Source organism: Hibiscus syriacus, unplaced genomic scaffold, assembly GCF_006381635.1.
Source record: "Hibiscus syriacus cultivar Baekdansim isolate YM2019G1 unplaced genomic scaffold, ASM638163v2 tig00018213_pilon, whole genome shotgun sequence".
Classification (NCBI taxonomy): domain Eukaryota; kingdom Viridiplantae; phylum Streptophyta; class Magnoliopsida; order Malvales; family Malvaceae; genus Hibiscus; species Hibiscus syriacus.
Window position 1 is genome coordinate 32,817 of NW_024062432.1, and position 16,733 is coordinate 49,549.

At 33.1% G+C, this 16,733-nt stretch overlaps 2 protein-coding genes across 2 annotated transcripts; both read left to right on the plus strand.

The window, feature by feature from the left end:
• Window positions 1–3,329: 3,329 nt before the first annotated feature.
• On the plus strand, window positions 3,330–3,794 carry LOC120209196 (outer envelope membrane protein 7-like). Its single transcript, XM_039208262.1, has one exon. It carries the CDS (start codon window positions 3,369–3,371, stop codon window positions 3,642–3,644), a length of 276 nt encoding a protein of 91 aa, XP_039064193.1. The 5' UTR covers window positions 3,330–3,368; the 3' UTR covers window positions 3,645–3,794.
• Window positions 3,795–4,164: 370 nt separating this feature from the next.
• On the plus strand, window positions 4,165–9,732 carry LOC120209193 (mitochondrial Rho GTPase 2-like). Its single transcript, XM_039208259.1, is given in 15 exon segments — window positions 4,165–4,462; window positions 4,825–4,957; window positions 5,076–5,225; window positions 5,549–5,575; window positions 5,577–5,723; window positions 5,817–6,071; window positions 6,480–6,548; window positions 6,683–6,738; window positions 7,147–7,228; window positions 7,872–8,083; window positions 8,227–8,296; window positions 8,595–8,707; window positions 8,923–9,073; window positions 9,167–9,353; window positions 9,464–9,732. Coding segments are annotated over 15 exon segments (1,926 nt in total). The 5' UTR covers window positions 4,165–4,256; the 3' UTR covers window positions 9,532–9,732.
• The last annotated feature ends 7,001 nt before the right edge of the window (window positions 9,733–16,733 follow it).

Genomic DNA, 16,733 nt, shown 5'->3' on the forward strand with positions numbered 1-16,733 from the left:
TAATATATTAGTGGCCCATAAGCTTCTTCATTATTTGAATTCATCCAAGAATAATTCAAACGAAGGGGCTGCACTTAAACTGGACATGTAAAAGGTCTATGATAGAGTGGAGTGGTATTTTTTGCAACATGTAATGTTGCGGTTAGGATTTTGTTCTGACTGGATTGGTACTATCATGAGATGTGTGGAATCAGTTACTTTTTCGATCTGTGTGAATGGTAGTTTGACTCATGAGTTCAAACCTAGCAGAGGGCTGAATCAAGGTGATCATTTTTCTCATTTCTTAATTTTTTGTACTTATGGTTTGTCTGCTTTGGTACACAAGTTATAGAATCATAACAAGATAAGGGGTATTAATGCTAGTCGGAATGGGCCTAAGGTGACTCATCTACTTTTTACAAATGATAGTATTATTTTTCTTAAGAACTCCTTACAGGAAACTGAGCACATCAAATAGACTTTGCTTATTTATGAGGATTCTTCTGGTCAAAAAGTGAAGCTTGACAAATCAGTTCTCGATTTCAGCCCTAGCACAATCCTTTCTCAACGTCAACAATTTTCTTCTATTTTGGGTATTGATGAAGTGGACTACCTCGGCATGTCTCTTCATATTGGGAAGAACAAGGCAACTACATTTGGTTATTTGAAGTAAAAAGTGCATGATAGGATTGATGGTTGGACTATACAATTGCTCTCATATGGTGGTCGATAGGTGTTCCTTAAAGCCGTGGCATAAGCATTACCGCATTATGTGATGTCGTGTTATTTGTTACTTGAGTGTTTGATTAATGATATGACTAATGCATGAGATTCTACTGGTGGCCTGGTAATGTTGATAAATGTGGATGACCTTTAGTTGCTTGAAAGACTTTATGCAAGCCTAAGCGTGTTGGTGGTTTAGGGTTTCGAGATCTTCACAGCTTCAACATGGCGCTTCTGGGTAAATAGGTGTAACGATTTATCCGAGAACCTAATAACATGGTTGCACGAGTGTTTCAAGCGAAGTATTTTTTTGGATGAAGATATATTGAATGCTACAGTTAAGGATAAAAGTTCATTTGCTTGGAAAAGTCTTCATAAGTCTCTTCAAGCATTACGTGGAGGGCTCTTCTAGAGAGTTGGCATTAGGAGTGGTGTTCGAGTACATTCTGATAGATGGGGGGACTAAAGTTGTATATTTATCAGGGAGTTATATTGATTCTTTTCATAATCCTATTCTTTGCCATGAGTTTATGTTGCCTGGTACTAATTTATGGAATGAACCTCTGATTCGCAGGGCATTTTCTGATGCTGATGCTAGGCAGGTGTTGGCGGTTCCCTTGGACCTTGTCAAGGGGATGTGATTGTTTGGGGCAACCATGATTCTGGCATGTATTCTGTTCACTCAGGTTACTGGTGGTTACAATAAAGTTCAAATGATAATAAGTGTAGATCTAGGGTGTGGTTGGTCATTTCAAAGTTGCAGTTGCTTCTAAAAATCAGTATCTTTGCTTGGCGTTTAGCGCGTAATGCCTTACCTGTGGGTAGTAGTCTCAAAGATGCTGGGTTGACTGATGTTATTTGCCCAATGTATTCTTCTGCTGAAGAAACAACGTTGCATTATGTTTGTTGTTGTTCTCGAGCTCAAGAGATTCTACGTCTGACCGATATTCCTACTAATGTTGCTCTTAGCATGGCGACTGATCCTCTAGTTTGGTTGGAGGATTATTTATCCATTATTGGGCGTGATGATTTTTCTATCTTATTGGTTATTTTGTGGAATGTTTGGAATAATCGTAAATCGTTTGTTCATAATAACAGGTTGCAATCACCTTGGGTTCTGGTTACGATGCAAAGACCCTTCGTCAAGAGTATTTGAGTTTGATTGTTAAGGAGAAGATGGATTAACGTGTACATGGGAGGACGACAAATAGTGTTATTTTGAGAGACACTGAGGATAGGTGGCGACCTCCAGTGGTGGGGTGATTAAAGTAAATACAGATGGTGCCTTTGATGATGCGCGTCGCATTGCTGCAGTTGGTGTTATTGTGCAGAACAAGAGAGGTCAAAATTTTAGAGGCATTGCTCAACCATCTATAGGATGTTTCGAAGCCGGGTTTGCGGAGTATCATGCTCTTCTTGTTGGGCTTCAACTTGCTTGTGATAGAGGGTGGACGAACATTCATTTTGAAACGGATTTGTTGATGGTTGTTCAAAAGATTACAATGCTTACTGATGATATTTCTACCCTTGGTCTTTTTGTCAAGCAAGCTCATGCAATCTTTCAGTCTAATCCTGGGTTTCATATTATCTTTGCTCACCGTGCTTGTAATACTGTTGCTCACAAATGAGCTAATTGGACTATTATGACTGGTGACTCTTTGTTTTTTTACTCGATTTATCCCGAGATTATTGATGTAATTTATTCTTGATATATGACACTTGGATACTATTTTTTTCCTTATTAGGTTTATAAGGAGTTTTTTAATGAGGCTCGTATATGGTTATCTTAAAAATTATTATTATTATTATTATTATTATAATGACATTTTATATTTTTATGTTTTTTTATATAATTTGTATTACATATGATTTATAGATAAATTTAGTACCACTTAATCAATTTTTATTATTAAATAAATTTAAAAAGTATTTTTATATAAAATATTATTTTACGCATAATGTGAGTATTATAAATTCAAAATAAAAATACCCAAATAAACATCGTATTATATTAAAATAAATTTTACCGTAAAAATTTATAAAAACATTATAAATTTATTTAATTATTATGAATATTTTTTAAAATTACTAGTTATTTTATATAATATTATACATATTTTATAATACTTTAATATTTTTAAAAAATTTAATAACTAAAAGAATTGTTTCAATGTTTAGTCAACATTTGTATGCTCCGTCTTAAAATTAAATTAAATTAAATTTGAATGTTTTCTCAATCCAAGTGAAACCTCAAACCTATAAAGACCGTTTATTTATTTAGGTTGTTTCATCGTCATTATTTTATTGGTAAAAAATAGTAATGGTCACTGAATTTCTCTAAATATTTCATTTAAGTCCCTTAACTTTTAAAACTTACAATATAATCTCTTAAAATACGGATTAAATATTAAGTGATTGTATTGTAAATAGATTAAATATTAGAGGATTGTATTGTAAATTTTAAATGTTATGGGACCTAAATGAAGTATTTAGTAAAATTCAGTGATCATTATTATACTTTACCCTTATTTTATTAGGTTGCTTAGCCCAGTCCACTTTCCTTCGTCATCCGATTGTGCCAAGTGTTATATATATATCTATCGATAAAGGCAGATTAGCCCCTACAAACAAAGAAAAAGAAGGGGGGAAGTCAGAGCAAAAAGAAAATGGGGAAATCATCGAGTGTGAAGCAAGCGGCGGTCGTTGTAGGTGCACTGGCTTTTGGGTGGATGGCTATAGAGATGGCGTTTAAGCCTTTACTGGACAAGGCACGCGCCGCCATGGACAAGACCGACCCTGATTGCGATCCGGATGACGTTACTACCGCGATCAGAGATGGTTCCGGTGTTCAAAACGACGTCGGTGAGGGAAACGATGATTCTGATCTGAATCCTGTCTCATATGCGGATGCCGTTGCCAAGGACGCTGCAGGTGTAAGTTAGGAAGTAGACATCGGAGGTTTGGGTCTAATCCATGAAAGTAGGTTACTTTTCTTGTGGGGATAATTTATTTTTCATTTCCTGCTGTTTTCTAGCTTAGGCTTAAGAATGAAGATATTTGAATAAATGTAAGAGAATAGTTTATTGCTGCTATTTGTTGTGTTCCTACAATATTAGCTAAAATCATTAGCTTTTGCATTTCATTTTTTGAAATAAACCAGAAATCAATGGTTTTTTTAATAAAAAAAATTGCCTTCAGGTGCAAGTCAAATTATGCCAAATTAAATATATAATTTCAAACATAGCAGAGGGACTAAAACCAAAATTAGACCTAAACAAAGCGAGCTTTTCTGGGTTTCGAAAAGCCCACTGGACTGGAACATAGCGAACAAACAAGAGACAAATGTCCATCAAAGAAGGCGAGTTTGAATCAAGGAAAGAACGGCCCTACACTTGCTTCCCACGCCATGAATAGCCAAATCTCCCCATCGCTAATAATCGCCAATCGCACCCCCAGACCTTTAACTACTGTCCTACTATTCTCTCGCCTATCTGATTTGAAACCTTCTGCGCAAATTAAAGAAACACCAATTCCTTTTTACCCCCGGCGTCCCGATGCCTAGTAGATCAGCTCCCGGTGCTCGAACCGGCGTTAGAGTCGTCGTTGCCGGCGATCGTGGCACCGGTAAATCCAGCCTCATCTCAGCAGCAGCTTCCGACTCTTTTCCAGACTATGTTCAGGCTGTTCTTCCCCCAACTCGCCTCCCATCTGACTTCTATCCCGATGGCGTTCCCGTTACAATTGTTGATACCTCCTCTAGGTATTTTTGTTAGTTTCGAGCTTTTCTTCGAATATCTATTCACGTCAGTGTTTCTTAATTGTTTTCGTTGATCCGGCTGTTCCAGATTTTCAGAGTAGCTTTTTTTTAAAATTAAATTGTCGATTTGGAGATTCTGGTTGTGTTTTTCTAGAGTAAACAAAAAATGTATGAAATACAAAATTCTTGATCTTATTTGATATAATATATATATGTACATGAGAAAATAATGTGAAGATTTCTATTTCGTTTAAGTAACTAGTGCATACTAACAAGAGAAATAGAAAATGCAACTGATTTAGAAGTTTGATGAGTTGTGGATGTATGCTGAATTGCTGATATTTTTGTTGTTCTTGACCTTTTAGCATGGAGAGCAGAGTAAAGCTTATTGATGAGTTGAAGCGAGCTGATGCTGTGGTTTTAACGTATGCTTGTGATCAACCTATGACACTCAGTCGTCTGACTACTTTCTGGCTGCCCGAGCTTCGTAAATTAGAGGTTTGCATTTGGCATAATTGATTGGCGCAAGATATATATATATATATTTGTAATGTATTCACGTTTATTCATACAATGACATGCTTTCATTATGTTGATATGTCAAATATCTGAATAGATAAAGGCACCAGTGATTGTGGTTGGTTGCAAACTTGATTTACGAGATGAACGTCAGCCCATGAACTTGGAACAAGTCATGGCACCAATCATGCAACAGTTCAGGGTGATCGAAACCTGTATAGAATGTTCCTCTGCTACTCTAATTCAGGTTTCAATTTTCTTCTGTACGTTTTTTAGGTTAACATCACACTCATTTTGTAGTTTGTGCCCCACCTATCTTTATGATGCTATGGCGTTAGGATTAGCAGTTCACCTTTTAAATGTTAGCTGTCGGCTATAGTGAGCATCAAGACTCAAGCTTCCATCGTTGTTTTCTTTTTTGCTGGAATATACGTCCTGTTTTATATTTCTTTTGAGCAATTGGTAAACGCTACCTTTATGTTTGTTAAATCCATTTACCATTTTTTCCCTGTTTAATAGGTAAAGATATTTGAAGGTCGAAATATAAGTGTTACATGTTTTTATCTCCAGGTCCCTGATGTATTCTATTATGCTCAAAAAGGCAGTTCTGCATCCAACAGCTCCACTCTTTGATCAAGAGAAACAAAATTTGAAGCCACGATGTATCAGGGCATTGAAACGGATATTTATGCTTTGTGATCATGATATGGACGGAGCCCTTAGTGATGCAGAGTTGAATGAGTTTTTAGGTATTTTATTTTCTTTTGTTTTTTTTCTTAACCACAACTATTTCTCTCCTAAAAATTTGGAAGGTTTGACATGTTGCACAATATATAAACAGGTTAAATGCTTTAATGTTCCATTACAACCTGCAGAGATTGTGGGTGTAAAGAGGGTGGTTCAAGAGAGGATAAGAGGAGGAGTCAGTGACCTTGGTCTTACACTTGAAGGGTTCCTATTTCTTCATGCTCTTTTTATAGAAAAGGGGCGCCTTGAGACAACTTGGGCTGTTTTGAGAAAGTTTGGATATAATGATGAATTAAAGCTTAGGGATGATACACTTCCTGTTCCAACCAAGCATGCCCCTGACCAGGTAAATCTTAGTTTTGATAGTGGACATAACTGTTATTTGTTCAAACTGACATTGATGCTATTGGCTTGTTTTTCCTGGTATATATTTTGTTTAAATTCGTAAGCACTTGACTAATCATATATATGGTAATATGTTTGGTCAGAGTCTAGAAATAGGTTGGTGATTTTCTCAAGAATATTAATCAGCTCTTTCATGCTTCATGGATCTCAATATGAAGGAAATATGGAGCTTTCTGTTGCATAGATATCATTAATTCTGAAGTTTTAGCTACTTTACAGCATCGCTATTTATTCTCCCAATATCAAATTTGTTTGTTTGTTGATTAGTTGTACTGCCTATAATGTTATTTTATTTCATTCCATGATAACTTCTTTTAGGGATAGTGTTATACTTCTAAATATCCCGCAGAATGTGGAGCTGACAAATGAAGCTATAGACTTTTTGCGTGGGATCTTCCGATTGTATGACAGTGACAATGTACGTGTTATTCTTCCAAATCCTTGTCACCTATATGGAATAAGAAGAAGAAAATACGTTGGTCATATTTGGAGTTTTTATAATGCTAAAATTTGGACAATCACTGTATTGTGCTTCTTTTTTGAGTTTGCCAGGATGGATCCTTGCAACCTTCCGAGTTTGATGACATCTTTGTAACTGCTCCAGAAAGGTGAATGTAGTTACTGGATATCTTCTTCATTTATAGACATGTATAGAGTTAACAATGTTTTCTTAGAACAGTTCTACTGCTTGGTTTATAAATACAGCAAAACACTTGAATCCTTGTCAATCTACTTCTACTGCTTTCATCTACTGATCATTTTTTACTCGTATGACAAATTTTTTATAAGAATTGGAGGTCTAATTAAAAACTCCCTTCGTATTCTTCCACATACTTAGAAGTATGTTGAAGAACATTGGAAGGAAGAAAAGAGTTCCTCATAGTTACTGATCATTAAAAACTCGTATGACAAATTAACTTTTAGACTTAGCCTCTGTTGCTGTTTACCCATCATCCTATTTGATTTTTAGAAATCAAAATATATTTCTATTAACATATTTGTTGTCTTTAATTCAGCCCATGGACTGCAGAGCCTTACATAGATGCTGCAGAGAGAACAGCCCAAGGAAATTTAACTCTTAATGGGTTTTTATCCGAGGTTTGTTGTGCTTACTACTCCTTCCTTGATTTCTTACTCTTATAATATGTTATGTCATCTTAGTGGCTATCTTGGGCCATTTATTTCTGTTACGAGTCTTGTTCATATCCTAAATTTTCTGCACAACACAGTGTCTTAAGGATCCTACTCATGGAACGAGAAGCGTTTAAGGATTTCATAAGATTTTTGTGCATTTTCTAATTTGCATTTGTAAACCATATATCAATAAGTATTGACCACTGGGATGCTGTTGATCTGAAGTTCTACTTACTTGCAGTGCATGGTCTTATTAAGTGACTAATATTGCTGGATAGTTTCATAATTTCTTTAATGAAATTCTCTATGGAATGCTTTACCATTTCACTATGTTTATTATCGACTAAACATCACTGGCTATACTAATGCTTTATCTACATGTAGAAAAATATGATTGCCTCCCACCTCTGAATATTTTTGGTTTATCTGTTCTCTTCTCTCTGTTCTTTTACCCTGGGACTTCAATTCATGGTTCCGAGATCAGATTTATTTCTTGGGTTTGTTAAAAAATACAGGACTTATCTTGTTGGTATTGATTGATATTTTAACAATTTTATTTTGGTCAGTCTTCTTCTTAAGTAACTCTCATCATATACGTGGTCTGCAGTGGGCCTTGATGACAAGTCTGGAGCCAGCGTTGAGTTTGGCAAATTTGATTTGCATTGGATATGGTGGAGATCCAACTTCAGCCCTTCGTATCACTAGGCGAAGATCTGTAGATCGTAAGAAGAAACAGACACAAAAAAATGTTTTTCACTGCTTTGTTTTTGGTCCTAAAAAATCTGGGAAGTCCACTCTGTTGAATTCAATTATAGGAAGGTGTTGACTCTCAACCTCTAATCAGTTTATGGATCTTGCTAGTTCTTTAGCTTCTTTCGTTCATCTACTGAAATTATATTATTTTTTGTCTTCATATTCTTGATACTATCGCTTCATCAATGAGAATAACATTTGAACTGCAGGTCTTTCTCTAGTAACTACACTCCAACAAATGATGTACGTTATGTAGCAAATGTTGTTGAACAGATTGGGGTGAGTAATACTGCTGATATGCCGTATGACCTGGAATTTTCATGTAATTCACTTATTTCCTCTTTCTTTTTTACCACCGTATCCTTTCCCTGTTAGATCATTGACCATGAAGGTGGAGTGTAAAATATTTGTTCAAAAGGACTAGGTTACTAGTTACTACAATGTCCTTGGGAAAATAAATTTATTTTTCTTTTGTTTTGTTTATAAGATTCCTGTGGTTTGAAAACATGGCTGCTCTTTTCTGATGAGAAGTTTCAGATTTAATGTGGCAATCTTTGTGTCCCTGTTGACATTACAGGGCTCTCAGAAGACCCTTATTTTACAAGAGATACCAGAAGATGGTGTTAAGCAATTGCTGTCGAATAAGGAATGTTTGGCTGCCTGTGATGTAGCTGTGTTTCTGTATGACAGGTAAAGTTAACATTCTATTTTCTGAAGTTTCGATATTAAAATATCATGGTGCTATAGCTCCCGTACACAGCAGTGGCTGTGAACTTCTGTCAATTAACAGTTTAGTGGGTATCTGAAAATTGAAGAATAACCAGCACCTCAAAGGGCTGTAGAGATTTGTTGTTATGTCAGTAAACGGTCTCTTATCTTACATGAATGTGTATTTCTATTGCCAGTTCAGATGAATATTCGTGGAAAAGATCAAGAGAATTGCTTCTGGATGTTGCTAGGCGAGGAGAGGATAGTGGTTATGGAGTGCCTTGCCTCCTCGTTGCAGCAAAGGATGACTTGGATCCATTTCCAATGTCACTGCAAAACTCAACAAGAGTATATATCTTCTTATCATTGGCTACTTTGTTTGTCCATACCCAACAAAACTATGGTAATATTTGAGATATGATGTAAATTTCTATATTTCAGGTTACTCAGCAGTTGGGGATGGAAGCTCCGATTCCTGTAGGTGTGAAATTAAGAGATTCCAAAAGTGTGTTGTCTAGAATCCTAAGTGCAGCAGAACACCCTCATCTGAGCATTCCTGAAACTGAGAAAGGGAAGAAAAGGAAACGATATCGCCGTCTTGTTAATAGCTCACTTATGTTTGTTTCAGGTTAATATTATTATGCCACTTCTTAATGCACCTCTTTCCTTCAAACGGAAATGGATAATATAATTGTTTACATTTGCATGTTAATAATTGGTTTTCTGATCAAGCTACAGTGGGGGCTGCTGTCGCTGTGGTCGGACTGGCAGCTTATCGTACCTATGCCGCTAGGAAGAATGCTTGAAAGACGGTCTCATCACAGTTATTGTTTTTGTCTGCATTTGCAACTCTAATAAATGGTCAGTGCATGTATCCTTGATTGGATTTTCAAGCTGATACCTGTAAATAATTTTTGACAATTATTTTAGCGAGACAGGAGGTAATATTTTCTACTTTCACTTGTGTTGAATCAAATAATTTCTTTTAAGCCAACATTTGTAAACTACATGCAATTTTGTATCAATTTCCATGGTGGAATTTCATGCCAATTATCTATTATGACTGGATCTGGGAACCTTGTATTTCTTCCCCATAAACAAAATGAACTATTTAATTGGCTTAGATTCTTGAATGAGCAACGTTTGCCCCCCTTAGCCCTAGGATACTTGTTTGTTTCCCTCCTACATACATGGTATGCTGGTTACCGTTGGTGTTAGTACTAGGGATGACAATTTTACATGTATTTGAAGGCTCCTACCGATAGGGTCAGGTTAGATTTTGTAAGTGGCGAGGTTGCATTCGGATTTAGGGGAAATTTTTTTTGACCCCACCTTAGTAATAGTATACAACCTCTTTCACACTAAAATTGTCCCTTGTTGACTATTTTTTGGTTAATTTTTTTTACTTTGATTCTTTATTATTTAAATTTTATATTGTTAAAATCTAAAAATATATATATTTTAAAAACCTTCGATCAAATCTTCTTGAAATATTTAATTTATAAAAATTATTTTTTTAAAAATATTTAGAATAATTGTGGTCAAAGTTTAAACAATTTTGACTTTAGTAAAATCAATAAGAGACGGTTTTAGTGGCATGAAGAGATTAATTTTCTTCTATAAATTTAAAAATAATTACTATAATACCTTTCTCCCTATAATTTTTTTTTCAATTAGATCTATTTTATCGAATAATATATATATTATATTTATGTTGGGTAGGATGAGACCTCCTGAAACTTGGGTTGGGTTAGGGTGAAGGGCGTATAAGTTGGATTTAGGTAAAAAGGAATGCTTTTCAGATATAGTTGAATTTGATAAAAAAAAAAATTGTCAATCCGATACATTGTCATCCCAAGATATGATTACACCAGAATGAAGAAATGAACTTCAACATGGTAGGATGCTATAATTTTTTCACTATGTTTTCATGAACTTATTTCAATCGAGTTAGACGTGCATCTTGACATTTGGATAGATCTATTTAGACCCCAACCAACGAGTGACAATTCTTTTAATTGAAATTTTAATTATATATTTGGAAGAATGCGTATGCGTTTAGTAGCAAAATCGTGAGTGTCTCGGAAGTGAAAATGCGAATAAATGAGGGAATTTGTTGTGAGTGATTTCTTGAAAATGTCTTGGCTTGGGAGAAGAAAACAAAGAAAGACGACAAATGTTGGATCATATAGGCCTTCCAAAAATCCACTTCTATTTTCGGAAGATTAGGTCAAGAAAATATAATAGAAAGGAGGAGGAGATCTGGGAGGAGATCGTTAAAAGAAAACAGTTAAAAAAAGGGTGTCTGGGTTAATTGATCATTGATGGGAAAGGGAAAGATTCTCTGTGCAAAAAGATGGTGAACTTTTGATTGGCATTGCCCTTTGCCATCTTCCATTTGCCAATTCTCAATTTACATCACTCTTAATATACGACTAACAAAAGATATTACTGAAATATTAATATTTTTTAATATTTTCGGTAAAGTACTATCTAAAATATTATTTTTTTACCGAAAATGTTAATATTGGACGCTACTTAAAATATTTAACATTTCCGATAAAACGCTACCTAAAACATTATTTTTCTACCGAAAATGTTAATATTGGGTGTTACCTAAAATATTTTTTTTTCTACCGAAAATTAGGTAGCAAAATTAATATTTCCGATAAAAAAAAATAATGTTTTAGGTAATATTTTATTAAAAATGTTAAAAAAATATTAATATTTTTATAAGACATTTCTTTAACCATATATTAAGGTTGTCGTACAACAGAAGTACCCAACTCTTTGGGTATATAGCACCAGTTGCTTAGGCTTCTCCGTTTTATATTTTCTTTTCTGCCGCGTGCTTGTTTATAGTGTTCCCATTTGTTGCTAATAAGTTTATGAATTCCTTTTTCAATTTTTTTTATAGATTTCCATTTTCAATTTTATTTATTTATGAATTTCCACATTTATACAAATAAGATTCCTGGCTTTGTCATCATCGAAGGAGAGATGTCGATACCGATGTCGATGAGAGACAGATGTCAGTACTGACGAGGAAGGATGAGGGAAGTAAGATTTATATAAAAATCTATAGATTGTATACCAAGATTAACGGTGGTAAGATTTAAACTTGACTTTTCAAGCTTAAATTTCTTAATCTCCAACTATTTATACCAACACTCGTCCGCAAATTATCATAAAATATTGACAAAACTAAATTGCATTGATTAGTTTATTTTACATAATCAAACACGGAGGAATCAATAAAATATTTTTTAAAATATAAATTAAGTGAAATAAATTAGAGTAAATTATATATTTAGTATATAAATTATTAGTCTTGGTCCACTTCAATATCTAAAGTTTCAAAAATTTTTAAAACTATACATAACATTCAGTTTTTGTTTCGTTTTAGTACATCGCCATTAACAACATGGGTGATTTGCACGTGACACATTTTTTATGGGTAATTGTATCATTCATCATTCAATTATCTACTCACTCTTATTTTGGTCATTAAAGTTTACATACTAAAACAAATCAAAACTAGCAATTTAGGTATTAAATGTGTAATTTATCCAATATATTATCTTAAAAGATAATTTGTTAAATAGGTAGGGAACACGAAGGACTTGATTCAGTGAGACAATTATGTGTGATTGACGTTAACAATTATAGGAGTGGGCTCTGGCCTACCTAATAACAATCAGTGAAAGGTATATGCAAAAATAAAATAAAAATTATTATATGCTTTAATTTAAATTAATGATTTTTTAAAAAAAATCAATATATTTCAAGATATATTGTCTTCCTTATACAACTACGAGTATACTTCTCATGCGTTCAAAGTTATAATCTTTAGATTATTATAATCATAACAATATTAATTAAATTAAAGATTCAATCGATTTTTGTCATTTTAAAGGATCCCCATCGTCCTCCTCAGATTCCATGCGACCTGCTTGATAAAATGTAAAAACTCAAATTAAATAATTTTAAAATGATATAAATCTGAAGGGGAAGAAATCAAATGATTCGAAGATGGATAATGGGGAAGCAGAGAAGAGAGAATCAAAACACAAGGGTGGGGTTTTGAAATAGATACTCTGAAAAGTTGAAATCCCCATTCCCACACTTGTCAACCCACTGATACAACAATTATTGGGTCTTGATTCGACATTTATTCCGTTCGATTTATTAAATGATTAATTTAAATTAAATTTATCATGAGAATAATTCTCTTGATCCGGTTGATATTACTCGTATGGTTAAAATTCAATTAAATCTTAAATATGAAACCATCCTACAAAAAATGTAACGTATTGTCCGCATCTATATGTGTTTCAATTATTCAATGCGAGTATATTTTTCATGACCCATCATATATATCCTCATATTATTTTTCTTTATTTTTATTCGTTGATTGCATTATCATGAGCTGTATATACAATGTCAGATTTACCTTTTAGTCGCGTTCGAGTTTTCTTTAGATAATTATTTATTTATTTTACTCTTAAAATTCTATTCATACTTATTATGTATATATATGATTGTGTCACCTTCTTGCCTAGTGCTAGAAGCAGCTTCAAATTCCAATTTCTTTGTGAGGATTGTATCAATGGTTAGTGGAATACCATCCAAAATCCAAATTCAACTGTATTTTGAAATTCACAATTTTAAGGGGTAAATCAGTAAGAAAATTCAAACAATCAAAATTTTATTTTTTATTTTAAAGACTCGTTTTTTTTATTGACTTTACAATATTATAGGTTTGAAATTTTCATCATCTTATTCGTTGATAATTTTATAAAATTATAAGCGTTGATCTAAATATGATATGATTACTGAAAAGTAATGAAGAAGAGGAAGAAACCTGGAAAATATGGAGAAGATGGGAGAGGGGCGTGGGACAGTTTTTTATTTTTAAAATAAAAATAATTATTTTAATTTTAATTTAAATGATTATTTATATTTTACCAACCTCATTTATTATGTATTTATCGAATGATATTTTAATAAATTATTAAATTAATATGAAAATAAAATGAAATGAAATATTAAACATCTATTTTGATTAAAAAAAAAGTTAATTTTTAAGTTTAGACAATTTTCTTTTTTTATTATTGAAGTTTAAAAAGTTAAAAATATCACTAACGTTTTGGAGTGGTAACAAAACAATCACTCAACTGTTAATTGACATTACCCAAATCACGAAGGTGTATGTGATGCACTTGTCAGCGCCGCTCGGCTCCATTGTTCTGCAAAAGTATAAGCATTTTTTGGCTTATAAATGGAAATTTCGAATAAGATATTGATTAAGCTACTTTCCTCTATCGCCGATCACCATTATTCTCCAACCAATAATGATATCAAACTTCTCATGTTGATTTAAATTTCTCAAAAGCAAACTCAAATTCAATGAAATCAAAACTAAAGTCCCAAACTAAAATTTGTCGAATCTATACCAATCACCGTCGGATCAAATCGCTCATTGTGTCCTCCACCGTCAGTGAATGATCATAACAAAATTCAAAATCCTGGCCTAGCTAGGCTAAGGAATAAAGGAAACATCTTTATATCAATTAAGCATATCTTTCTTCAGTGAAATTATACGATATTTCCCCTACATGACAGTAAAAGAAAAAAACAAGACATGGAGACATGGTGATTGCCTAGAGATTTTGGTTACTGGTGGGAGTGATATGGTGAGAGAAAGGAAGGTCCATTTAAGGGTATTCTTTTCTCAAAGCATATCGATGCTTTAAAAACAATGGACAAAATACATATTCAAATGTTTGACAAATTCTTCATTTCCCACTCTTAAAGGGAAAAACCCTGAAAACCACATAAAAGCACGCCCTTAAGTTATGGATACCCCAACTCCACGATGGCACACTGCCCTCCTCTCTTAAGGGAATGTAACCCTTAGTTGGTGTGAAGAGAAAAAAAGTAGTACCATCTTTTTTGAAAATCCAGATTGATATGTTTTTCAACTTTTTCCATGAGATTTCATATTCACTACAGATGCAGGAAATATTCAGTCACGAGACATGGAAAATAGAAAAGGGTAGGAGAAGAAGAAACACAAGGCTGATGAATCGTTTGTTGACTATTCGATAAGTGTTGGATCGAATAGGCGGGCAGATAACCTTGGCAGGCAAAGCACACATGTATTGGGGTCAGTTTGCAGGCCACGAGGGACCGTTTGCATGTTCCAACGGATTCAAGATTTTTTTAATGCGTAAACTTATAAATTTATATTAGAAATCTAATACGTGTGAAATTATAAATTCTAGACAATATAAAATTACACAATTAAATTAAAATATAATTTTAAATATTTAGATTATATAAAATTTTAAAATTATTAAAGATGCGACTATATATAGGGATGTGCATGGATCGGGTTTTTGGTTCACCCGACCCGAATCGACCAAAACAAGATTTCACCCGACCCGATATATAACTTAAAAACTCGACTCGATCCGATCTTAAATAATAAAAAATATTATTTTTATTCAATAAAAACAATGACTTATTTGAAAAAAAAATATATAGAGATATTATTGTAATTATTCTTAAATATATAAGATAAAATTATATTTTTTTCGAATCGGGTCAAGTCAAATATTTTTCACCATAAACTCAAACCGATATGAACCAGATTTTTTTAAAAAAAAACTCGACCTGATCAACTCAGGTCGGGTTCGAGTCCGGGTCACATGTCTATCCCTAACTATATATATATATATATATAATTCAACACTCACCTATATCCTTCCCTGCATATTGGCCTGCCCTTGCTTTTTGTAGGGTCCGAGACATGATAGTTACCTGGCGTTCGTACAATGGTGTGCCCCCAAACTTGCGTTCTCCCTCTTTCATACTACAAATTGATTCCCTTCTATTTTTCCAATATTTTGATAGGATAGAATTGGATTGGATTTAAATATATAAATATAATCAAAATTTTGAATCTGTCTTTATTCATTAATTATGTGAATATCATTATCCGTATTTAAATATTATCATTTAAATTATTAATTTTATTATCTAATAGATGGATTGAAGTTATGATCTAAAAAGATATCAATACTATCCTTAAAGTATAGATATTATTTTTATACAGTATCGATATAAGAAAAACGTATCAATACCATATCAAAGTCTGATGTTTTATTTAATTAAAAGTATCGATACAAACCAATTCAAATGTCCAGAATTATGCATATGATCCTTGATACGTGAAATGTTTATGAATGGATCTCCTAAGTTGTTGAAATTGTATATGATTGATATTGATAACACATACATTGAACTGATGACACAAAACATTGAACTATGTACGAGTTACTAATTTGAGTAATTGATTATTAGATAACTGGATTAGGATTCATAAAGTTATCATTATTGTTTTTGATCAATCAATATAACATCACCGATTTGATTCACAATTAAACCAAATTAGAAGGGTTATGCAATATGTAGTTGATATGTTTAAAGAGTCATGGGATGGTAAAAATGACATTTAGCCACTTCTAGAAGCATGACTTGCATAAATGCATATTTGGTGGATAGGTACTATGAATGTTAAATCATCTTTCCTAAATAATTCTGATGATAGGTTTACATGTCATAAGTCATGTACTAAACATATTTATACAGGTTGTACAAGTTCTGAAATGATTTAAGTGTGATTTGAGGTTCTCAAAATTGATTAAATTATCTAAATAAGACATATTAGTTGTAGGATATCAATATTTCAACAATAATATCAACATCTTATCAAATGACCAGTTTCATAAATTTTGATATACTCAAATAGTATTCATATCTACACATGGTATTGATACTTAATCACCAGAATCAATACTCTTGGTAACACTATCAATACCTTAGGCTTCAAACGGGTAAATTTTTTTTTTGTTGTCTTAAGTTTGTTTATATGCTCGATTAATCCCTAATACTTATAGGATGGATAAAATAACCATCAAAATCATGAATGATTAATTGAGAT